The following is a 25,093-nucleotide window of genomic DNA, read 5'->3' as shown; positions in this document are numbered from 1 at the left end:
TCACGCTCCAATTTCTCTATTTTCGGTCACCTTTCTCTTGTATTAAGGATGTTGAAACAAAGTGTATTGAATTTTGCCTGTTACTTCACCTCTAATCGTCTCTTTTTTTCTTTCTTTTGGTCGGTAGTCGGGCTTGAACTCTGGGCCTGGGTGCTGTTCCTAAGTTCTTTTTGTCCAAGGCTAATGTTCTACCACACTTTGAGCCATGCCAGTTTTTGAGTGGTTATTAGAGATGAGAGTTTCACAGGGACTTTTCTGCCCGGACTGGCTTTGAACCTGAATCCTCAGATCTCAGCCTCCTGAGTACCATAATAGGCAACAGGGACCGGTGCCCAGCTGCTTCTATAATCTTTTATAATGTTCAAACTGCAGTTGAGCTTAGCCTGTGACCCAAGTGATTTGTGATTGGTTATCTGATCCAACTCAGTTTCTACTGAATGTGGGTCTTTGTTCACCTGGAGACTTGAATGTTTTAGTTATAGATTAGGGACCAAGCTTCATTGATGTCAGAATGTCTAGGACCTCCTGCTAATGGCTATGTATTAAACTTTAAACAGAACTAGATGTGGTGAGGCAACAAGATTGTGAGATTAGCCTGAGCTACTCAGTGAGATCTATCTTCAAAAAGAAATAATAATTAAAAACATACATAAATATAGGCTCCAAGGATGGCCACATGAAGTGTAGAATCTGGGACTGGGAATGGGTATAGCTCATGCATAGCATACACAAGGTCTGGGTCCAATTCCCAGCACCAAAAAAAAAAAGAAGTACATCTCAAAGGCTCAGGAGTACCTATCCAATCATACTAAAAACTGCTTATTCCTTAAAATATATGTATCATATCTATCATATATACATATATACTTATCAATAATACAAATGATATGAGAGCTGATTAATACAGGGATTTGCCTAGGTAGACTGGTCCAGTAAAACAATTCTACTTTTTTAACAGGATGAGAGATAAAGGATAAGAAAGCAAAAAGAAGCTAAAGAGAGATTTCTTGGTAAAGGGAAAGTAAAGAGAGCATCATCACATAAAAAGTGATATCATCTGTGATCTTAGCATGCACCTGAACAGGAAGAGAGACACTATCTCAAAAGTAAACATCACCAAAAAAAAAAAAAAATTGAGTTGTAGCCCAGTATAGATGTGGGGGGGGGGGGCGGGAGGGTAAACGAGGAATATTTAAATTTTAATATTTTGTATCCACAAAAGACACTGAAACCAGGGCTGGGAAGGTGGCTCAGTGGTAGAGGGCTTGCCTTGCATGCATGAGGCCCTGGGTTCCATTCCTCAGCACCACATGAGCAAAAAGAAAAAAGCCAGAAGTGGCACTGTGGCTCTAGTGATAGAGCGCTTGCCTTGAGCTGAAGAGCTGAGGGACAGCCCCCAGGCCCAGAGTTCAGGCCCCACGACTGGACCGCCCCCCCCCCCAAAAAAAAGACATTGAAAGCATGTCAACACATTTAATACCATATAGTCAATAAAATGATGCATATAGACTATGTGTTAGGTTTTTAAAAAGAGGTAGCTAAGTAAGAATAGCACCACGCACGTGGTAGTCAGTTAAGGGGTAGGTTTATTCATCGTTCTGGCTGGCACCAGGCCTTATTGGCCCTCCATGCAGCTGGGAAAGGCCTGGGAAAGAGAGAAATGGGAAAGAGGTGGGAAAGAGCATCTGGGCCTGGGCTAGGCCTTATCTAGGGTATGGGCAGAGAAAGGTGTGACCACATCAAATTCAGATGTGACTTCAGTGGATGCAGATGTGACCTCTTCCAGGTGTGCCAGTTGCCTAGGTAACGCAGGTACTAGGTGGAGACTTTGCTGCGAGGAGAGTGGAGTCTGCTAGCCATCCAGGAGCTGACCTTAACTCTAGATAAACAAAAATTTAAACATCCTTTTGTTTTGTGAAAAATAACACTCATGAGGGCTGGGAAGGTGGCTCAGTGGTAGAGTGCTTGCCTTGCATGCATGAGGCCCTGGGTTCGATTCCTCAGCACCACATAAGCAAAAAGAAAAAAAGCCGGAAGTGGCGCTGTGGCTCAAATGGTAGAGTGCTAGCCTTGAGCTGAAGAGCTGAGGGACAGCGCCCAGGCCCAGAGTTCAGGCCCACGACTGGACCCAAAAAAAAAAAAAAAAAAATAACACTCATGGTAGTCTAGTTTCTAGACCAGTGGTTCCCATTCTGATAGTATAGTATTTTCTACCTTTTGTTTTGTTTTTGTGGTCATGGGGCTTGAACTCTGGGCCTGGGCACTGTCCCTAAGCTCTTCAGCTCAAGGCTAGCACTCTACCACTTGAGCCACAGTGCCACTTCCGGTTTTCTGAGTGGTTTTTTGGAAATAAGAGTCTTACGGAGTTTCCTGCCTGGGTTTGCTTTGAACTGAGATCCTCAGACCTCAGCCTCCTGAGTAGCTAGGATTATAGGCATGGACCACTGGCACCTGGCTCTATTTTCTATGCCTTAAGGGTAGTCATTTTATATAAGCATTATGAAATGACAGTGAAAGTAGATAATGTTGATTTTTGTGTCCTTTAATTTTAATTGTGTGTTGTTTTCTTTGGTCGGTCATGGGCCTGAACTCTGGGCCGGGGCTCTGTCCCTCAGCTCATGGCTAGCACTCTACCACTTGAGTCACATTTCCACTTCCGGCTTTTTCTGATTATGTGGTTTTGAGGAATTGAACCAAGGGCCTCATGCATACAAGGCAAGCACTCTCCCACTGAGCTACCTTCCCAGCCTCTGTCCTTTAATTTTAAAAGGGCAATACTACATCAGTTTTCAGGATCATTTTATTAACTTTTCTCAATAGTAGCTAGGGACATTTCTACCTACTCCTGGACAGCCTGGAATGCAGGAGATAAGAACTAGCCATTCTAGCCAAATCAATTTTTAATTTTCTGCTCCAAACCCTTCCTCTAGCCATTTGTTTGCTCTCTAGTTTTTGTTATTGTTGTTGTTTTGCCCAGTCCCTCCCGGCCTTATGAAACTTCTTCCAGACTTCACTCAAGGACTAACACCAAGGGACAGCTGTTGCCTTCTCCCAGAGGGGACCACATCTCAGTCGCTTACTCCTAATGTCCATGCCCTTTGCCAGCAGCAAGTAACCAGAGAGAATCTTCACCCTTTTTCATAATTATCAAAAGGCTGGAATGTAAGGTCTGCCCCAGGCCATGTAGGCACTGTGCGGACACCTCCCTACCTCTTGGGCTAAGTTTCCACCCAGTATCTGTTACCTAGGTAACTGGTACACCTGGAAGCAGTCATCTCCCCTTCCTGCCAGGTCGCATCATGGGCCACTTCTGGTCACATGCCTAATCACTACAGAAGCTGATAGTGAAGCTGTGGCTACCTAATGAAACCTACCTATTTAATATGCCTTACAGTAACATCCTTAAGTATGATAGCCTGAATTCCAAGGAAAGAAATGGAGACGGAAGAGGCTAGTCATCTGGTAAAAGTTCTAGTTATTGTTGATAATAATATTGGTTATAGTTGGAGGCCTAGAGAGAAGATGTTGGATTAAGGAAACATTTCTAAAGTAGAATTAAGAGAATATAAATGTTCATTGAACTAGAAAGGGGAGGAATTGAGGATGTTACTGGTTTCTGGCTCAGGTTCTTAAGTGGAGAGTGATACCACTCCCTGAGATAGGGAATGGAAGAGGGTAAGAAGAGTTTTTAAAGGAGGTGGAATGAAAGATAAGGTGTGGGTATTCTAAGGTTGACATGCCTGCAGGGCGTCTGTACAGATTATTAGTAAGTTAGAAATATGGCTCTAGAGATATAGATATGGGCGTCATTGGGGCCTAAGCCTGGTAGAAGTGATATATTTTAAGGAGAAAAGAACCTGAAACAAAACAACTCAAAATAATACTTAAGTTTTGGGGGACCTTTTTTGTATATGTGGAAGGTAGGAAATACTCTTGAAATTGCCAAAGAATAAGAGATAAGGACAAAATGTTTTAGAGAATAAATACATGAAAATAAAGTGTTTATGAAATAGTTTATTTGGCTACATTAACTGCTATTGGAAAGATAGAGTAGTACAAAGTTTCAAAAGATATTGTTGGGGGGCTGGGAAGATGGTTCAGTGTAGAGTGCTTGCCTTGCATGCATGAGGCCCTGGGTTCCATTCCACAGCACACATAAGCAGAAAAACCTGGAAGTGGCACTGTGGCTCAAGTGGTTGGATGCTAACCTTGAACTGAAGAGCCTGAGGGACAGTACCCAGGCCCAGAGATCAGACTGCATGACTGACAAAAAAAAAAAGATACTGTTGGGGCTACAGTGGCTCAGTGGTAGAGTGTTTGCCTTGCATTCATGAGGCCCTGGGTTGGATTCCTCAGCACCACATAAGCAGAAAAGGCCGGAAGTGGAACTGGCTCAAGTGGTAGAGTGTTAGCCATGTGCTGAAGAGCTGAGGGACAGCTCCCCGGGCCCAGAGTTTAGGCCCCATGACTAACTAAAAAAAAAAGAAGAAAAGATACTGTTGATTTTACCTATTAGAAATTACCTGGTGAGGGTTGGGAAGGTGGCTCAGTGGTAGAGTGCTTGCCTTGCATGCATGAGGCCCTGGGTTCCATTCCTCAGCACCACATAAGCAAAAAGAAAAAAGCCGGAAGTGGCACTGTGGCTCAAGTGGTAGAGCGCTAGCCTTGAGCTGAAGAGCTGAGGGACAGCGCCCAGGCCCAGAGTTCAGGCCCCACGAACGGACCCAAAAAAAAAAGGAAAAAAAAAAAGAAATTACCTGGTGAGTTTATCAGTGCAATTTTGTTAGAAGATATTTAAAAAAAAAAAAAAAAGAAGGATACCTACAAGAGCCTAGAAGAGATTGGGATACATTATCTTGATCTATTATCAAATGATCGTCTCAAATGCATTTCATCAGTGTCTTACAATATTTTCCTTTTGTGGGAACTTTATTAAAATTCAGTGTGGCTCTCATATGCCATATTTCCCCCTACCCAATAAACTTTTTTTTTTTTTTTTTTTTTGGTGGGGCTTGAACTATGGGCCTGGGCTGTCCCTCAGCTCTTCAGCTCAAGGATAGTGCTCTACCACTTGAGCCACAGTGCCACTTCCAGTTTTCTGAGTGGTTTATTGGGGATAGAGTCTCATGGACATTCCTGCCCTGATTCTCAGATCTCAGCCTCCTGAATAGTTAGAATTACAGGCGTGAGCCATCGGCGTCCGGCTCCAATAAACATTTTAAAGTATCTTTTCTCTTACAATAAGAGAAATAATATCTCTTTTCTGTAATGGCTGTATAATTATTTCATAGTAGAAATTTTTTTAACCTTCCCCCATAGTCTTTGTGTGAGTAACCTTGAATAGACCGAAGCTGAACTTGGGACAACTATATATGGTTTCAAATAATGTTCCTGTGGACAAGGTGTCAAGAATATCATTATTCACATAAAGTTTTAAGTGCTTGTTATATCAAGCGTTCACAAAAGAGGCCAGAGGTGGTGATATACATCCATAATCCTAGCTACGCAGGAGGCAGAAGTAGAAGGGTTGTGGCTCTGGTTAGTTGGGAAAAAGTGCAAGCAAGACCCTTTCTGAGAAACAAACTAAAGAAAAGGGATTGAGAGCATGATCCAGACATAGAGACTTTCTTAGCAGGGGAGAACCCCTTAGTTCAATTCCAAGTACCACACACATACATAGCCACCTCAGTTAACAAAAGAAAGACATCCAGGTGCCAGTTACTGAGATCTGAGGATTGCTGTTCAAAGTCAGCCTAGGCAGAAACTTCCTTATGACTCTTATCTCTAATTAATCACAACAGAAGCTAATAGTGGAGCTGTGGCTCAAGTAGTAGAGTGCTAGCCTTGAGCAAAGAAGCTTGGGGACAAGGCCCGGCCCTCAGTACGAGACTCCCCCCACCCTAAAAAAAGAAATTCTGAATTCTGAACTATGCCTCTTTTATCCTATGTTATAAATCCTCTTCCCTTATTGAATTTCAATTAGACAGTCCATTATATCCTATGTCCCCTGAAATTGTGTTCCTATTCTGTGTGCTTTACTTGCATTATTATTATTATTATTATTATTATTATTATTATTATTTTGTCGGTCCTGGGGCTTGAACTCTGGGCCTGAGCACTGTCCCTCAGCTCTTCAGCTCAAGGCTAGCGCTCTACCACTTGAGCTATAGCTCCATTTCCGTTTTTCTGGTGGTTTATTGGAGATAAGAGTTTCATGGACTTTCCTGCCTGGGCTGGCTTTGTACCGGGATCCTCAGATCTCAGCCTCCTGAGTAGCTAGGATTACAGGTGTGAGCCACCAGTGCCTGGCTTGGATTAATTTTTAAAATTATTCCTTTATAGTTACGATTTTAATTAGGCCTGGGAGAAATAAGAAAATCACAAGTGCTTGGTAGTCTCTCTTGATCCAGAAATTTCAATCTTACATTCCTAGTAACTAAGGATGACTGAAATAAAAGCCATGAATGGAGTCAACTAGTCAGAAAATTCTGAATGGAATTCTGTATGCACTTGTTTTAGAGTAACAACAAATAGACCTCTAATATTCTTTGGATCTGAAAACACACATTAGCTTATGAGGCAGATGATGAGGGAGAAAGGAATTGCTTTTTCCTCCCTAATGATAGGGATCAAATTTAACCCAGGGCCTCAAGAAAGCTAAGCAGCAAGCAATGCTACCAGTAAGCAATTCCCTGACCTGGGGAGCCAAGGAAGATATTTTTTTAAGGTGCTCAGATATTTCAAAGACCTGATACCTCACAGATCTTATCTCTCAGTTGGTATACATGGAATCTGAACATGGTTGACCTCAGTTTGTGTTGAAAAGTCAATTGAAGATTCCATTTAAAAAAATACATGAGACTGGTGCTGGTAGCTCATGCTTATAATCCTAGCTACTCAGGAGGTTTGAAGCTGGCCTGGGCAGAAAAGTCCCTGTGAGACTCCTTTTTTTGGTCAGTCATGGGCCTGGGCACTATCCCTCAGCTCTTCAGCTCAAGGTGAGCACTCTACCACTTGAGCCACAGCCCTACTTCCAGTTTTCTGGTGGTTAATTGGAGATAAGAGTCTCACTGAATTTCCTTGCCCTTACTGGCTTTGAACTTGATCTTCATATCTTAGCCTCCTGAGTAGCTAGGATTACAGGCTTGAGCCACCCAAGCTCAAATTCCTGTGAGATTCTTATCTCCAATTATCCACTCAAAAACGAGAAGTGACACCTTGACTCAAGAAGTAGAGTGCTAGCCTTGAGTACGAAGAGGCTCAGGAACAGCACCTAGGCCCTGAGTTCAAGCTCACAACCAACAAAAAACACTACATGATAGGGTTGGAGGTATGGCTCAGTTGTTAAAGTGCTAGCCAATAAGCAGAAACTTAAGATATTGAGGGGGTTTTTTGTTTGTTTTTGTTGTTTGTTTTGCCAGTCCTGAGGCTTGAACTCAGGGCCTGGGCACTGCTTCCTACTTTTTCGGTTTGTGTGGTACTGAGGAATCAAACCCAGGGCTTTATGTATGCTAGCAAACACTTTTCCACAAGCCACATTCCCCAGCCCATCAGGTACCGAGTTTGAGTCCCATTCTTGGACCTAAGAAACAATGATTTGCATTCCAAAACACTCATACATTAAAAGGTATATGGCTTTTAGTAGTTTTGGTTTATACAGCTGTCTCTACTCTTTATAGAATATTTTCATTATATAAAAAGAAACTATTAGCTAGGTGCTGGTGGCTCACATCTGCAATCCTAGCTACTCAGGAGGCTGAGATCTGAAGATCTCCGTTAAAAGCCAGCCTGGGCAGGAAACTGTGAGATCCTCAAATCTCAGCCTCCTGAGTAGCTAGGATTATAGGAATGAGCCACTGGCACCCGGCTATTAATTTTTTTTAATTTTAATTTTAATTTTTTGTGAACATACTGTACAGAGGGGTTACAATTACATGGGCAAGATAATGAGTACATTTCTTATCAAGCATTGCAGCCTCCTCCTTTGTTTACCCTTTACATCCCTTCCCAGCCTCCCCCCGCAGGCTATTAAATGTTTATTTGCAAGTATTTTCTCTTATTTTGCAATCCATTTTGAATTAGTTGTTATTTTTTTAATGGTCGTGGGGCTTGAACTCTGGACCTGGGTGTTGTCCCTGAGCTCTTCAGCTCAAGGCTAGTGCTCTACTACTTGAGCCACAGTGCCACTTCTGGTTTTCTGGTGGTTAATTGGAGATAAGAATCTCTCTTGAATTAGTTTTTATGTGTAGAGTACTCTAACAGCACTGCCAAACAAACTTTGTTTTTCCTCTGAAACAATTCAGTCTTGTTTTGTAGCCCAGGCTGGCTTCAAACTCACAATTCTCTTACTTCTGTCTGCTGAGGGCTGGAATCATAGATATGAGCTACCCCAACAAACTTCTTTTTTAATATTTTAATTGTTTTATAAAGGTGATGTACAGGGGGTTACAGTTATACAAGTCAGGCAAAAAGTGTATTTCTCATTTTTGGCCAATGTCACACCTTCCCTTGCTCTCTCCCAGTTTTTTCTTCCCATCCCCACCACCAGCTGTATAGTTAATTTTCATTATAGTATCTAGTGAGTACCACTGCTGCATTTGTTTACCCTTTTTCCCTCTATTTCCCTTTACTCTCCCCCAAACAGATAAATGAACAAATAAGACAAAAAAGTTTTTTAAAAAATCTTGTTTCTATTTCCTGGAGTTCATTTTGATAAATATTTTTTATTTTATTTATTTTTTGTTTGGTCATGGGGCTTGAACTCAGGGCCTAGGTGCTGTCCCTGAACTCTTTTTGCTTAAGGGTAGCGTTCTACCACTTTGAACCACAGCACCACTTCCGGTTTTCTAGTGATTTATTAGAGAGAAGAGTCTCTGGGCCTTTCCTGCTTAGGCTGGCTTTGAACTATGATTCTCAGATCTCAGTGAGCTATCAGTGCTGCGCCTGCTAAATACTATTTTATATGATCAGATGCACATAGGCATTGTGCCTTTGTGTTCCTCTCTAAGATATCCTCCTCTGGTCTCACTGTGAATGCCTAGGGTACTGTATAATTTATCATATCCCAGTGTATTTTAGTTTTAGCTTCTGCATATGAGAGAAAACATGCACAAACAAACTTTTTTTTTTTTTTTTTTTTTTTTTTGCCACTGCACAGTTCTAAACCAAAGATTATTTTTGATCCCTAGAGAACAGTTGTCAATACCGGGAGGCGCTTTCTACTGTCCCATCTAGGTGAGGGGTATGTTAGTAGCATCTGGTAGGTAGAAACAAGGGTTGCTGGTGCTAAACATCCTATAAAAAGAAAAGAAAAAGAGTCCCAAGGGCTTTCCTATCTAGGGTGGCTTCAAATTATGATCCTCAGATCCCAGCCTATTGAGTAGCTAGGATTACACTGGCACCCAGCTGTTTCCAGAACTTTTTTTTTTTTCTTTTAGGTCATGGGTCTTGAACTCAGGGCCTGGACACTGTTCCTGAGCTGTTTTGCTCAAGGCTAGTGCTCTACCACTTTTAGCCAATGTGCCACTTCCAGTTTTTGAGTGATTAATTAGAGATAAGAGTCTCACAGAGACTTTTCTGCCTGGGTTGGCTTCAAACCATGATCCTCAGATCTCACTAGGATTATAGGCATGAGCCATCAGCACCTGGCCTCCAGAACTTTTTTTTTTAATCATTTAAACCTTAAAGCCATGGAGTACTTTGAAATATCACCTAAAGATATGATAACTTATCTTCAGATTTCCAATCTCCTCTTCTTAGGTCTCATGGGAGAATGGAGGGATCTCATAAAGCTACTTCAGATACTGCATCCATCTATTTCTTTGATCAGGTAATAGTGTTGCTCTATTTCATCAAATTATAGTTACTTATTAGAAAACAACTCATTTTTGCATAACATTTCTTATATCTTAATTGCAAACATTTCTTTCATTTTAGTTGAAACCTAAAACCAAAAAATGGAAAAAAGAAATCTATGAGGACCAGTTTTCCCACTTAACTGAAAATTATGGGTAAAATATTTGGATTCTTTAGTTTTTGTGTTACTTTATATTTGTAAGAATTTATACAATGCCCAAGAACATTGGTCTTTCATTCCCATTTCTTCCCTCATTCCTGCCAAACCAAAGAATTGCCATTTCATACCTGACCATGAGATTAATCACTAGCTAATTATGTTAGCTATATTAGTCAGTAGTATGGTTTCCTTACTATTCTGCAATAAACCCAGCCTCATTTCTTGCTTGGGAAATTTTCACTAGATGTTGCCTCTGTTTTCTGCATAGTTTGCTCTTCATCCCCTTCAACTTTTTTTTTTTTTTTTTTTTTTTGTCGGTCGTGGGGCTTGAACTCTGGGCCTGGGCGCTGTCCTTCAGCTCTTCAGCTCAAGGCCAGCGCTCTACCACTTGAGCTACAGCGCCACTCCCTTCAACTTTTTATTTAAGTAGTATGTTTGTAATGAGACTTTTTTTTTTTTTTTTTTTTTTTTTTGTCGGTCGTGGGGCTTGAACTCTGGGCCTGGGCGTTGTCCCTTAGCTCTTCAGCTCAAGGCGAGCGCTCTACCACTTGAGCTACAGCGCCACTTCCTGTAATGAGACTTTTTTGTTTGACAGTTGTGGGGCCTGAACTCTGGGCCTGGGCACTGTCCCTCAGCTTGTCAGCTCAAGGCTAGCGCCCTACCACTTAAGCCACAGCGCCACTTCCGGCTTTTTTCTGTTTTTTTTTTTTTTTTTTTTTTTGGTCCAGTTGTGGGGCCTGAACTCTGGGCCTGGGCGCTGTCCCTCAGCTCTTCAGCTCAAGGCTAGCGCTCTACCACTTGAGCCATAGTGCCACTTCCGGCTTTTTTCTTTTTGCTTATGTGGTGCTGAGAAATCGAACCCAGGGCCTCATGCATGCAAGGCAAGCGCTCTACCACTGAGCCACCTTCCCAGCCCCTTGGCTTTTTTCTGTTTATGTGGTGCTGAGGAATCGAACCCAGGGCCTCATGCATGTGAGGCAAGCACTCTACCACTGAGCCAACTTCCCACCCCCTGTAATGAGACTTTTTAAATTATCTATTTCAGATTTCTACTGTTCCTGCCATTATTAACTTTTTTGTTGTATTTATTACTTTCCAGTGTTCTAAGTGATAATACCATTTATTTGTTTATTTATTTATTCTCCCCTCAAGAAAGGATTGGTCTTAATCACTTCTCTGTTCCCAGTTCTTCAAATAGTATTTATATAGAATATGCCTATTAAAGATTTGTCGTTACCAATCATGAAATGTGTCAAAGCTCACAAAGATGAATGAATTAATGGAATTAGTCATTCCACTTTTTCATCCTATACTTGCTACATTTTCTTTTTTTTGGGGGGGGGGAATCCAGTTGTGGGTCTTGAACTCTGGGCCTGGGCACTGTCTGTTAGCTCTTCATCACAAGGCGAGCACTCTTACCACTTGAGCCACAGTGCTACTTCCGGTTTTCTGGTGGTTTACTGGTGATAAGAGTCTCACAGACTTTCCTGCCTGGGCTGGCTTTGAACTGCAATACTCAGATCTCAGCCTCCTGAGTAGCTAGGATTACAGGTGTGAGCCAATGGCACCTGGCTTTGGAATATGTCCTGAGAAGCCTGTTTGGAAACACCCAGTACTGCCTCATACAAAAAAAAATAATAATAATAATGTTATAAGCCATGTGCCAGAAATCAAGGTTTGAAGCCACCAGGGTAGGAAAGTCTGAGAGACTCTCTCTCATTTCCAATTAACCACCAGAAAACCGGAGTGGTATTGTGTCTCAAAGTGACATAGTGCTAACTTTAAGCAAAAGAGTTCAGGGACACTGCCAAGGCCCTGAGTTCCAAGCCCCACAATCGTCACTCCCCCAAAAGAAAACAACCCCAAAACAAACATTTTGTGCATTATGCATCTTTTTAATCATATTTTAATCCAACAATATGAATTTCTAGAAAGAAAATTACATCATTATTATAAATGTTTTTAATGCTCACATATGTTCTTTACAGTCATAAGAAGAAAAAATCAAAAGAACAAAAGCTTACCAGAGTGGGTACAGTAGCTTTAATTGAAGAAAAGGATAAGTCCCATTCTCTTGGTTTCTCAGAATCTCCTAGAGTGCTCAGCTTTTCTCCAAGTCCTAAACTCTCCAAAATGTACTTGCAAAAGAACCTACTCAAAGAATACAAACTAACTGCTCCTGAAATACTATATGAACTTGGGAAGACATTGCAGAAATATGCTGAGTACCAAATGACTTTTCCTGTGGGGATTGAGAATCTCATGAATTATAGTTGGCAAGATTTTACAGAAGATACTACACTTACAACACTAGAGCAAGACAAAGCTTTACACGGAGATTCCAGTTCCAGTACCATCATTGACTCGAACAATTTCAAAATCAGCAACAATCCAAAAGAACTTCATAAAGAAAATCATCTGGTTAAAGCCAAAAAAGGTCTCCATGTTGTACCAAGTAAACCTTTGGGAAAAATGTGTAAGTAGAAGATATTTGTTACATTTATTAGTTATAGTCTGGGATAAATAAATAAAAGCTAGTAAGTGAAATATTGGCAAGGCAATACTTATATATTATTTTAATGTTATTGGGTTTGTGTTAATCATTCTAGTAAGTGAAGAATAATGAATAATGAATGTCAGGTACAAGAGTTCGTGACATTTTCAATAAAAGCATCCATTAGGCCTTACCAGATTCTGCATTTTATGATGTCCTTGAGATTTTCTTCTAGCAGGAAAATTCAACAGAAATGCAATGCTGCCACAAAGATATTCTTTTTTTTTTTTTTTTTTTTTTTGGGTCTGGTTGTGGGGCCTGAACTCTGGGCCTGGGCGCTGTACCTCAGCTGTTCAGCTCAAGGCTAGCACTCTACCACTTGAGCCACAGTGCCACTTCCGGCTTTTTTCTTTTTGCTTATGTGGTGCTGAGGAATCGAACCCAGGGCCTCAGGCATGCAAGGCAAGCGCTCTACCACTGAGCCACCTTCCCAGCCCCCACAAAGATATTCTTAATCTAAACTATACTTTAAGATAATTGTACTTCCAATACAGTTATGAGAAATAACATAAAGACATGAAGAGACCCGTGGGTAATTTACCTATTTTCTCCACATAACATCTCACAAAACTATAGCATAATATCATGTTTGAGTGCTTTCTAGTGGTTGCTATTGTTGTTTTTTATGTAGGCATTCATGGCTATAAATTTTCCTCTAAATCTTGCCTTTTCTATATCCCAGAGGTCCTGATAGGATGTGTTTTCATTAGCTTCTACGAACTTTTTGATTTTTCCTTTTATTTCATATGTCATTCAACAGCATATTCAGTCTCGATGTGTTTGTGTATTTTCTGTTCTATTATTTTGCTGTTAAGCTCTAGTTTAATTCCATTATGGCCTCATAGAATGCAAAACATTATTTCAATTTTTTAATATTTGCTAAGACTTGCTTTAAGTCTTAGGATATGATCTATTTTGGAGAAAGTTCCATGGGTTGCTGAGAAGAATGTATATTGTGCCACTGCTGGATGAAATATCCTGTAGATAGTTGTTAAGTCCATTTAATCTATAGAGTCATATAATTCTAAGATTTTTTTTTTTATTTTTTTGGTTTGGATGTTTTATGTATTCATGAGAGTGGGGTATTGAACGGTCCCACTAATATTGTGTTGTGGTCTATCAGAACTTGTAAATCTAGAAGTGTTTGTTTAATGAACGTGGATGTGCTACTATTTGATGTATATATGTTACAAATTGTAAATTTCTTTGCATGGATCATTCCCTTTTAAATAGAAAATGACTTTCTTTGTCTTTTCTGATTGATTTTAAGTTGAAATCTATTTTATCAGATTTTTTTGTGATGCTTCTATCCTCATCCTTTCCTAAATATTTCTGTTTTTTATTTTCTTCTGTGAGTAGGATTCCCTTGTATGTTTTGCAGTTCTGAATATTCATGAATTACGTTAGCTTTTGTCTATCCTGGAAGTTTTTATTTTTCCATCATTGTTTTGTTGAATATTGATACTTAGCTTCACTGGGCAAAACAATCTAGGTTGGCGATTGTTGTCTTACAGGGCTTGAACTGTTTTTTCCATGTATTCCTTAGATTTAGTGTCTGTGTTAAGAAATAGGCTCTTATTTTAATAGGATTGCCTTTTTTGTTGTTGCTGGTAGTGGTGGTGGTCATGGGGCTTGAACTCAGGGCCAGGGCACTGTCCTTGTGCTTTTTTGCTCAAGGCTAGTACTCTACTACTTTGAGCCACAGTGCCACTTCTAGTTTCCTGATGGTTAATTGGAGATAAGAGTTTCACAGACTTTCTCATCCAGGCTAGCTTTGAGCCATGATTTCTCAGATCTCAGCTTCCTGGGTAACCAGGATTAAAGGTTTGAGCTACTAATATCCGGCTTAGGCTTGTCACTTTACTTGTCATCTCTTTTTGCAGCTTCCAATATTCTTAGTTTGTTCTATAATTTTAGTGTCTTTACTATAGTGTGTAAAAACACATTTGGAGTTCTGTAGGCTTCCATCACATTGATGGTATTCTCTTTTTCAAGATTGAGGAAGTTTTCTGCAAATATTTTTTTTTATTGTGAAAATACTGTACAGAGGGGTTACAATTACATGGGCAAGATAATGAGTACATTTCTTATCAAGCATTGTAGCCTCCTCCTTTGTTTCCCCTTCCCATCCCTTCCCATCCTCCCCCTGCCCCACCACCCAATCTTCCTCCCTCCCCCAGGTTTCTATGTATTTATTGAATTTCTCGCTCATATCTTGCATTGCCTTCTTTAGTTCATCCAATTGTTTGTATTTTCTTGTTTGTTTGATTTCTCTTCTTGTTTGTTCAATTTTCTTGTTTGTTGGAATTGTCTTTAAATTCATGTTTTGTTTTTTTTTTGTTGTTGTTGTTGTTAGTCGTGGGGTTGAACTCTGGGCCTGGTCTCTGTCCCTGCGCTCTTCAGCTCAAGGCTAGCGCTCTACTGCTTGAGCCACAGCACCACTTCTGGTTTTCTAGTGGTTTATTGGTGATAAGAGTCTCATGGACTTTCCTGCCTGGACTGGCTTTGAACCTTGATTCTCAGATCTCAGCCTCCTGAGTAGCTAGGACTACAGGCATGAGCCACTGGCGCCCGGCTAAATTCATATGGTTTTTTAAACATCTCTTTATTTCATTAACCATTCTTATCATTGTTTCATCAAGCTTATTGTTTAGACTTTCTTTTTCTTCACTCTCACTTAAGACCTTTATTGTGGTGTAACTGGTTTTTAAGGGAAGCATATTACTTTATTCATGAATTTTGTGATCTTTCTCTGGGATGTACTATTCTGGGTCCAGGATTTATTGAGACTTACTGTGCTATACATTTTCAAGGTTTTTTTTTTTGCAGCTTTGTTAAGATAAGTTGATAGCTGGATGGTGTTATGTAGATTGGCAGAGTATGTTTCTGTTGATAAATACTTGATTTCAGTGCTTAAGACATTGTATGGAATCTTCTCCACTCGGGGTGAGAAAGCTTGGTTTTGCAAGACATTACATGCAGTAAACCACAGCCTTGTGTAAGTTTTAATGGAAACTAGTCACTTCTATTGCTCAGATCTTTGAGATGAATATAAGATCCAAGATATATCTTGGTGCTCTTGGTAGTTCTTCCTTACTAGTAGTAGGAATGAGACAGAAAGGATAGTCCTGGTGTTAGCAATCTTCAGGCACCCTTCTCCAGCCAGGAGAGCAGGATGCCAGCTCAGGACTCCTTGCCCTTTTCTTTGGTGGTTCTTTGTTTGGTTCTCTATAAATTCCTACAACTTCTTTAACTCCTTGTAGTTTCTCCTTTCTTTCTTCTTCCTTCCTCAGAATCTTGTTACTTTTATGTCACTGGATTCTTTACATTTACAGGTTGAAAATGGTGGCTGCTTCCAATCTGCCATCTTACTCTTTCTCTCTGAAATTTATCTTCATTTTCTCACTTGTAAAATGAAGATGATGGAACTTAGTTGAGACAATTAAATTATATAATTCTAGGCATAGTGCCTAGAATATCTTGAATGTCCAATAAATATATCATGGGTACTATGAGCATTCTTTTTTTTTTTTTTTTTGGGTCCAGTTGTGGGGCCTGAACTCTGGGCCTGGGCACTGTCCCTCAGCTCTTCAGTTCAAGGCTAGTGCTCTACTACTTGAGCCACAGCACCACTTCCAGATTTTTTCTTTTTGCTTATGTGGTGCTGAGGAATTGAACCCAGGGCCTCAGGCATGCAAGGCAAGCACTCTACCACTGAGCTAACTTCCCAGACCCTGAGCATTCTTATCTATAGCCTTATTTCTTTTTTCCCTCACCATTATAATTTTTGTATTATTTGTTCTAAATGCAGCATAACTGATATGGGATCCTGGACTTATATCTCTCCTACTTTATATAAAAAGTTTAAGGCCTCTGTGAGCTCTGTTTTCAAACTTTTACTTTTTCTTTTCTGACAGCTTTTAAAAGATAAATGTTTTTTTTTTTTTTCCCCACAGGATACATTTACGTCACTTCATAAAATAATAAGGTTTCTTGTTTAGATTTACTTTTGTTTCTGGTGCTGGTCCTGCTGAGCCTTGAACTCAGGGCCTAGGCACTTTTTTTTTTTTTTTTTTTGGCTCAAGTTTAGCACTCTGCCACTTGAGCCACAGCTCCACTGCTAGCATTTTTTTTTGGTGGGTAATTAGAGATAAGAGTCTCACAGATTTTCCTGCCTGGGCTAAATCCTCAGCCTTCTGAGTAGCTAGGATTACAGGAATGAACCACTGACACCCAGCTTATTTCTCAGCTAGATTTACTTACTTTTTTTTTTCTTTTTTTGTAAAAAACCTTGGCAGAACAAGCAAGCAGACAAACAAAAAGGCAGAGGCATACTAACAGAATGTGGAGAACATTGAGAGAAACCTAGATTTACTTTTTAAGCACAAAACTTAGTAATATTAAAGAGGGGCCTTATGTCATGACAGTTGTTTCTCTTCTCCCGTATACTAGCAACAGGCTTCTGACTTTTAACCAATTGTTAAAAGAAAGAATGAAAATAAAACATGTGTTCTTTGTCAGTAATCTTTGTGTGGCATATCAGTTCTTAGGAAAGAAACATAAATGAAATAGTCATAATAAATCAAAGAATTATACAAAGAGTTTTCAATCTAAAAAGCTGATTCATATTCAGGGCAAATGGTGAAAATATTTCATGAGTTATTTTTGCTGTTTATGGGAATTTTTGTTAATGTCCTGGCAAGAAATTTTTTTTTGGCGGGGGGGTCAGTCATGGGGCTTGAACTCTGGGCCTGGGCACTGTCCCTCAGCTCTTCAGCCCAAGGCTAGCACTCTACCATTTGAGCCACAGTGCCACTTCTGGTTTTTTGGTGGTTTATTGGAGTTTCATGGCTTTTCTTGCCTGGGCTGGCTCTGAACCACAATCCTCAGATCTCAGCTTCCTGAGTAGCTAGGATTACAGGTGTGAGCCACCAGCGCCTGGCTTGAAAATAAATTATTGACTGTGATTTTCTATTGATGATAGTCTAGAAAAATGTTCGTTACCTTCTTTCTCATTTCCCTCTAACATTCTTCCTTGCTTTCTTTTTCTTTTCTCTTAGCTTTTGTCAGGAATAGCCAGTCTTCCCAGATGTGCCAGGAAAGCAATTTCTCCGCTGTCATACACTTCTCACTGTCATCCAAGATCTGTTTAGAAAATGGTAAGAACCTTTATCCACTCAAATCAGGGTAAGATCCTTTAGCCACTCAAATCAGGGTCATCTCTGATGAGCAGTCAGAGTGGGAGTCACTTATATGTCTTGGACTGCGAACTTTGCTCCAAGACATCCTTTTCCTGGAACTGAGTCAAACACCCACAGCCTGTAAGTTAAATTTTTATAGTCTTTCCTCTCTGACCAAGCCATCCTTGATTTTTGGTCCATATGCCCTATGAGGTTTTTCTTCATGTTCTTAAGAACCAGGTTTTATGGCAGTGTTCTTGTTCTTGGAACATTCATGTTCTTAGAATACAGGCCCAGGGTCCTTACACAATAAAAACAAACAGTTTTGCTCCTTATCAGGAACAAAAGTTTGTGTGTGAAGTGGCCAACTTTTGTTCTTACCTCAGTTGTTATCAGAGACCATCCAGGGTTTTTCAAATTGAATAAGTTTATAAGGTAGATAGGATATGAGTTGTTAGGAAAAGCCAAGCTTGCTATCCTTTGGAACAGAAGATGGATATGGCATACTACAGTCAACTACTGCATGACTCAGGGAATACAGGGAATACTCAGGGAATGACTCAGGGAGTACAGGAGGATTGACTGCTGTGGGTCTCACAGACCTGCTTTTCATGACCTTTCATCAGCTCTAAGAACTGCTGAAAGATTCTTGACTTAGAGGATGTGCTTAGGTGCTAAGTGTCCCTTTCATATCTTAATCCCAATTGCTTACCTTCTCCTCCTCCTCCTCCACCTCCCTCCCCTCCTCTTCTACTTCTTTTTTTCTTCATCTTCCTACTCTTCTTCTTCCTATCTCTTCCTTCTTGCCCTCCTCATCCCCTTCCTTGTCCACCTTTTTTTCCCTCCCCCTACTCCCCTTCTCACTCCCTCTTTTCCTCTTCCCCTTCTTTCCCCAAACCTCCCCCGGGGATTGAATCCAGAGTCTTTAGCATACTTTATGAGAGCTCTATCACTGGGCTATATTCCAGCTCCTCCTTACATATCAGAATTTAGAACTGGCACTCTCTAACTAAGGTGGGCCAGATAGGAAATAAAGCTAAGGGCATATGCTAAGCATAAGCACAGTTAAATGTATTTTGTTATGTAGGAATTAAGTATATAAGGTATTCAGCAAGTCCAACATGAAAATGCTCAGAAATTCAAATGAAGTGGTCCAGTAACAGGAAATCTCTCAGCAGGCAATCCAATAGCAAGCCTTTTTTTTTTTTTTTTTGGGTCCGGTCGTGGGGCCTGAACTCTGGGCCTGGGCACTTCCCCTCAGCTCTTCAGCTCAAGGCTAGCGCTCTACCACTTGAGCCACAGCGCCACTTCCAGCTTTTTTCTTTTGTGGTGCTGAGGAATTGAACCCAGGGCCTCAGACATGCAAGGCAAGCACTCTACCACTGAGCCAACTTCCCAGCCCTAGCAAGCCTTTTAGTAGTCACTGGTAGTCTGTGAGCTTCTATTGAGCTCTCCTTTCATGACGAAGAAAATAGTTCTTGTGACTCCTAGATTCACATATTTTCTGTTTAGGAAACAAGTGATTTCTTTTCTTCCAGTTTCATGTGTCAGTCTTAGATAATGACTCTCATTAGCTTTGATCAAGTGATACAAATGTCGTTCTTGGAAGATAAAGTAATATCATTGGTCAGACCTGGATTATTAGCTTGCAGATGGTAAAAGAATGTAATCATCAATCCAGCTTGAGCCATATGACATGTTCTCCTAAAGAAGAGATGTCATGTACTTTCATAATCTAGGGCTAAGGTGAGGAATGGAGGTTGAAGAAAAACATGGGAGGAGCCACATTGCCCCAATGCAAAGCTTTACCTAGAGTTGTGGCTAAAATGAAGAACTCATTGCAAAGACAAAGGCCTGGAGATGGAGCACAGTATACCCATTGTAATTACACTTGAATGTTGCCTAAGTATGGGGCAAAAATTCTAGAGATAACACAAAAGTTAACAGCGTTGGTTTGGTGGAAGCCATGTTCTCCTTTCCCCCTTTCACCCTCCCAACTTTATTATTTTTAATGCTTCATTGAATAGACTAGACTCAGTGGGATAAAATAAATAAATGGCAGGTTTTCCTCTTTCCCCAGATTTCTACCTGAAAGCTGCCTGTGAATCTGTCCATTGGGTCACTACAAGGGTAGACTTTTTACATGAGAGCTGAGAGCGGCCTTTGAGACTAGCTTATTCAATTCTCTCATTGTACAGAGGAGAAAACCGAAGTCCAGAAATATTAGACACCTAAGTTCATTAGTGGGAGAATCCTAAAGAGAGCCTCTCTCCTCTATGTATTCTCTCCATAGTTGAGAAGGGGAAGGGAGTGCTGAGGAATCTGATCAGTAGGTTTGCATGGATTATAAAGGTTGTGGTACAACCTCAAATAATTAAGATTGCTTTGGGCTAATCTCTTTGAGGAGTGGTTTGTTTTTGTTTTTGTTTTTGCCTGCCAGTTCTAGGGCTTGAACTCAGGGCCTAGGCACTGTCTCTGAGTTGTGCTCAAGGTTAGTGCTCTAATTGGAGTTGAGAGTCTCATAGACTTTCCTGTCTGGACTAATGTTGAACTTTTTTTTTTTTTTTTGCCAGTCTTTGGCCTTGAACTCAGGGCCTGGACACTGTCCCTGAACCTCTTCATGCTCAAGGCTAGTGCTCTACCACTTGAGCTACAGACCACATTTGGCTTTTTCTGACTAGTTTATTGGAGATAAGGGTCTCACTGACCTTCCAGGTTGGCCTTGACCCTGAACCTCAAATCTTAGCCTCCTGAATAGCTAGGATTACAGGTGTGAGCCACCAGAGCCTGGCTTAGGAGAGAATTTTTCAGCAGGTAATTTATGTATAATTTTCACCACTGGGTTTTGGTTCCTTTTCCATAATAGGCTTTGGTAGACTTGTGGCTTGGCATGGTTTCCCTAGCGATTACTGACTTAGCATTCATTTTGAAGTATCCTTTTTGTGTTCAATGTGTCTTTTTTTTTTAAAGGTTGGATCTTCAATCATCCTTATTCCAAATGGGAAATTCTACAATGGAAGACACTCCTCAGTGCTGCTGTGAAGAGACTACAAGTAGCCATAATTCAAATGTAGGGAGTTCTCTACAGTCTTTACAACCATATACTCTTTCCTCTTTCCCCACCCCTGCAAATATTTGAACTCAAAACCTTTTACTTGGGCTGGGAAGGTGGCCCAGTGGTAGAGTGCTTGCCTTGCATGCATGAGGCCCTGGGTTCGATTCCTCAGCACCACATAAGCAAAAAGCCGGAAGTGGCGCTGTGGCTCAAGTGGTAGAGCGCTAGCCTTGAGCTGAAGAGCTGAGGGACAGCACCCAGGCCCAGAGTTCAGGCCTCACAACCAGACCCCCCCCCCCAAAAAAAAAAAAAAAAGAAACCTTTTACTTGCTCAGCTTTGCATGCTTGGCTAATACTCTACATTTTCCAGCCAATTTTTCTGGTTATTTTGGAGCCCAAGCTGGCTTTGAACCTCAGTGATCTGATCTCAGCCTTTTGAGTAGCTAGGATTACATATGTGAGCCATCAGTACCCTTTTATAACCATGTGCTTTGACGAAGCATAGGCAAGAATGGATGTAGAGTGTGCATGTAGTACTTTTACTAAATCAACTCATCTGCCTATTATGCCTATAATGTGAAAAAATAATGTGCATGTATGAGTGCGTGTGCGTGCACACGTGTGTGCGCACACACACACACACACACTTTTCTCTTCCTGTTAACAATGGGAAATTTACTGTGAGAAATTATCAGGAGGAATTATCAGCCTTGGCAGGTGACAGGATTATACACCAAAATATTGGAAGCAAAGAGGGATAAATACATAAAACAGAAGAGAAGGAGAGGAAAGGAAAAGAAAAAAAGGGTACGGTGGCAGGGAAGATGGCTCAGTGGTAGAGTGCTTGCCTTAAATGCATGAGGCCCTGGGTTCATTTCCTCAGCACCACATAAGCAGAAAAAGCTGGAAGTGGTGCTGTGGCTCAAATGGTAGAGTGCTAGCCTTGAGCTGAAGAGCTGAGGGACAGGGCCCAGGCCTAGAGTTCAGGCCCCACAATCAACAAAATAAAAGGAAAGGCAAAGCAGCTGAGAGCCTAAAGGTCTCAGCAACTTACTGATCAACAAAGGATAAATCAAAACAATTATATGGCTTTGATAATAGTAGGTACCATTGACAAAGTACTGAGTGCTAGATGGTAGGCCTGATGCCTTTCCTCACAGAAGCCCCATGAGAAGGGTGTGATTATCATGTTCATTTTATGATGAGAAAATGAGCCTACTATAAAATGTAGCATACTATAAAATATTTACAATCATGCAGCTACAAAAGGCAAAGCACAACCCAAAATGAATACAACCCAGACTTATCTGACTCTAAAGTCAATTTATTACTGACCATAACTTGTTTCTGCTGTTTTTTTACCTAACTTCCAATATGGAATAACTATTTTTAGAGGTGTATTTTACATACTCAGTTTTGTTTTTGTTTTTAATTTAGAAATGTCAAAGAAGGGCCTGGTGACTTATGCCTTTAATCTCACCTACTTGGGAGACATATCAGGAGGGTGGCAATTTGAAACCATCCCAGACAAATAATTTAGGGACGGTTCAACTCAACAAAGAAGCTGGGTATCGTGTTACACACCTATAATCACAGCTACTCAGAAAACATGTATTTATTTATTATTCTCATATTTATAGGAGAATTCAGTTTAGGCTAACTTAGGCATAAAGATACGACCTTGTTTGAAAAATAACTGTAGTAAAATGGTCTGGTTAGTGTCACTCAAGTGGTAAAGTGTCTGCCTAGCAAGCATAAAACCCTGAGTTCAAAAAAAATCCCAGTGTTGCCAGAAATGGCACTGTGGCTCAAGTGGTAGAGCTCTAGCCTTGAGCTGAAGAGCTGAGGGACAGCACCCAGGCCAGAGTTCAGGCCCCACGACCAGAACCCCCCCCCAAAAAAAACAAAACAAAACAAAAATCCCAGTGTTATAAAAAAAATTTGAACCATTTTCCTGTTACTGAACATTTACATTTATACAACTGTCTTAAACATATGTGTGTGTATATCTATCTCTCTATATATACATATATATAGCTAGATTACTAGAATTTTAGTGGAATTTGCTAAAAAGTACATGAACATTTTTAAGGCTCTAGAGATGTACTGCCAATTTTCTCTTCATTGAACCAGGCCAACTAACTCTATGGCATTTGTAAGCAGGCCCATCTCACCATTACTCTTAGCATTAAATGGAGTTATTATATTTAACTTTGAAAAATTGATAGAAAAAAGTTACTCGGTTGAGCTGTGCATAGGTAGGTAGCTCATAATTGTTCTAAGTAGTTGGAAGCTGAGAATGGCGGGATCAAGGTTCAAGACCAACCTGTGCAGAAAAGTTTGCAAGACCCCTTTTCAATCCATAACTGGGCACAGTGTAACTCACCTGTCATTGATTGTACCTTTGTGGAATGCCGAAATAAAATTGAGGTTCCAGCCCAGTCCTGGGCAGAAAAGTCAGAGAAATTCTGTCTTAAGAGAAGCTGGGTATGGAGGCTTGTACATATCATTCTATCTATATTGTGAAGCTTGAAACAGGCATGCTGTAATCCAGGTGAGCATCTGGGCAGGAAGTGAGAACCTATCTTGAAAATAACCTGCACAAAAACATGCTACTGCACTTGCCTAGCAAGCACAGCGCCCTGAAGTTAAAACCTAGTACCACAAAAAAAGAAAAAAAAATAAGACTTGTTGAGTATCAATTTCTTTGCTAATTGGAGGAAGTTTTTGTTCGTTTGATTTTTTTTTTTTTTTGATGCTGCACTTTGAAATCAGGGCCTGCGCACTGTTCCTGAGCTTCTTTTGTTCAAGGCTAACACTCTAACACTTGAGCTGCAGTGCGACTTCCAGCAATTTTTGGTGGTTAATTGGCGATAAGAATCTCATGGACTTTTCTGCACAGGTTGGCAACAAAAACATAATCCTCAGATCTCAGCCTCCTGAGTAGATTGGATTACAGGTGAGGAGGTTCATTTTTGAGTTTTTCTTTATCTATTAAAAACTTTCTACTGTGGACCAGGTATTCCTAATTTCTACTACCTCGTACATTTTACTGCTTTATTTTTACTAAAGATAATAATTTTTTGTTATTTTATGACAAATATTCAATTGCTTCTTAACACGTAGATGGTTTAACTTTTTATTTTTGTACACCTATCAGTTTTGTTTTAAGAATTTTCCTGTTGTTTCATAATTAGAGAAATATGTCATTGTTTTGAGATAAGATAGATCTACCCTATTTTTTTTACCCTACTTTTAATTTCTTGTCTGTCATGGGCCTTGAACTCTGAGCCTGGATTCTGTCCCGCAGCTCTTCAGCTCAAGGAGATTGCTCTACCACTTGAGCCACTGCTTCAATCCAATTTTCTGGTGGTTAATTGGAAATAAAAGTCTCACAGACCTTCTTGTGTGGGCTTGTTGGAACCACGATTCTCAGCTCTCAGCCTCCTAAGTAGCTAGGATTATAGGTCTGAGCCACCGGCACCCAGCTTTTGATTTCATTTTTATTCTTTTTTCTATATTTAACAGAGAATTGTGTATGATATGAAATAAGTTGTTTTTTTTTTTCTGTTGTTGTTTGTTTTTTGGTCATGGGGCTTGAATTCTGAGCCTGGACAAGGCGAGTGCTCTACCACTTGAGCCACAGTGCTACTTCTGTTTTATTCTGGTGGTTTATTGGAGATAAGAGTCTCAGGGAGCCGGGCGCTGGTGGCTCACGCCTGTAATCCTAGCTACTCAGGAGGCTGAGATCTGAGGATCGCGGTTCAAAGCCAGCCCGGGCAGGAAAGACCCTGAGACTCCTATCTCCAATAAACCACCAGAAAACCGGAAGTGGCGCTGTAGCTCAAGTGGTAGAGCGCTCGCCTTGAGCTGAAGAGCCTGAGGGACAGCGCCCCGGCCCAGAGTTCAAGCCCCACGACCGACAAAAAAAAAAAAAAAAAAAAAAAAAGAGTCTCAGGGACCTTCCTGTGTGGGCTGGCTTTCAACTGTGATCCTCAGATCTCAGTCTCCTGAGTATCTAGGATTACAGGCGTGAGCCCATTGGCGCCCGGCTATGAAATAAGTTTTATTCTTCCTTTTTCAATGATAACAATTGCCAATAGTGCCAATATGGAATGTCAACAACTATAGCTACAGTTTATAAAGTAAAATGAACACACCTCTAGATGTTGGGTGTTGTATTTTGGAATTTATTTATTTTTAGATTAGAGAGCTACTAAGAGAGCTACTAAGTGGGAGAACTACTATATTAGCTGTAGGATATCTGTTCCCAACGCCTGTGCAGTTAG

At 40.5% G+C, this 25,093-nt stretch overlaps 1 protein-coding gene across 1 annotated transcript in view; it reads left to right on the top strand.

The window, feature by feature from the left end:
• Nucleotides 1-25,093, top strand: part of LOC138805568 (uncharacterized protein C3orf20-like) — an 85,906-nt gene that overhangs the window by 1,405 nt on the left and 59,408 nt on the right. The window contains exons 2-6 of the mRNA XM_069990357.1: nt 9,760-9,829; nt 9,937-10,010; nt 12,004-12,491; nt 17,630-17,728; nt 20,720-20,819. Of these exons, the coding sequence (XP_069846458.1) occupies nt 9,773-9,829; nt 9,937-10,010; nt 12,004-12,491; nt 17,630-17,728; nt 20,720-20,819 (818 nt within the window). The 5' untranslated portion in view covers nt 9,760-9,772. The remainder of the gene's footprint in view (nt 1-9,759; nt 9,830-9,936; nt 10,011-12,003; nt 12,492-17,629; nt 17,729-20,719; nt 20,820-25,093) is intronic.

Source organism: Dipodomys merriami, unplaced genomic scaffold (genome assembly GCF_024711535.1).
Source record: "Dipodomys merriami isolate MVZ:Mamm:240054 unplaced genomic scaffold, mDipMer1.0.p SCAF_10, whole genome shotgun sequence".
NCBI classification, from domain to species: Eukaryota; Metazoa; Chordata; class Mammalia; order Rodentia; family Heteromyidae; genus Dipodomys; species Dipodomys merriami.
The sequence above is the reverse complement of the archived record's forward strand: the minus strand, read 5'-3'. Positions and strand labels throughout refer to the sequence as shown.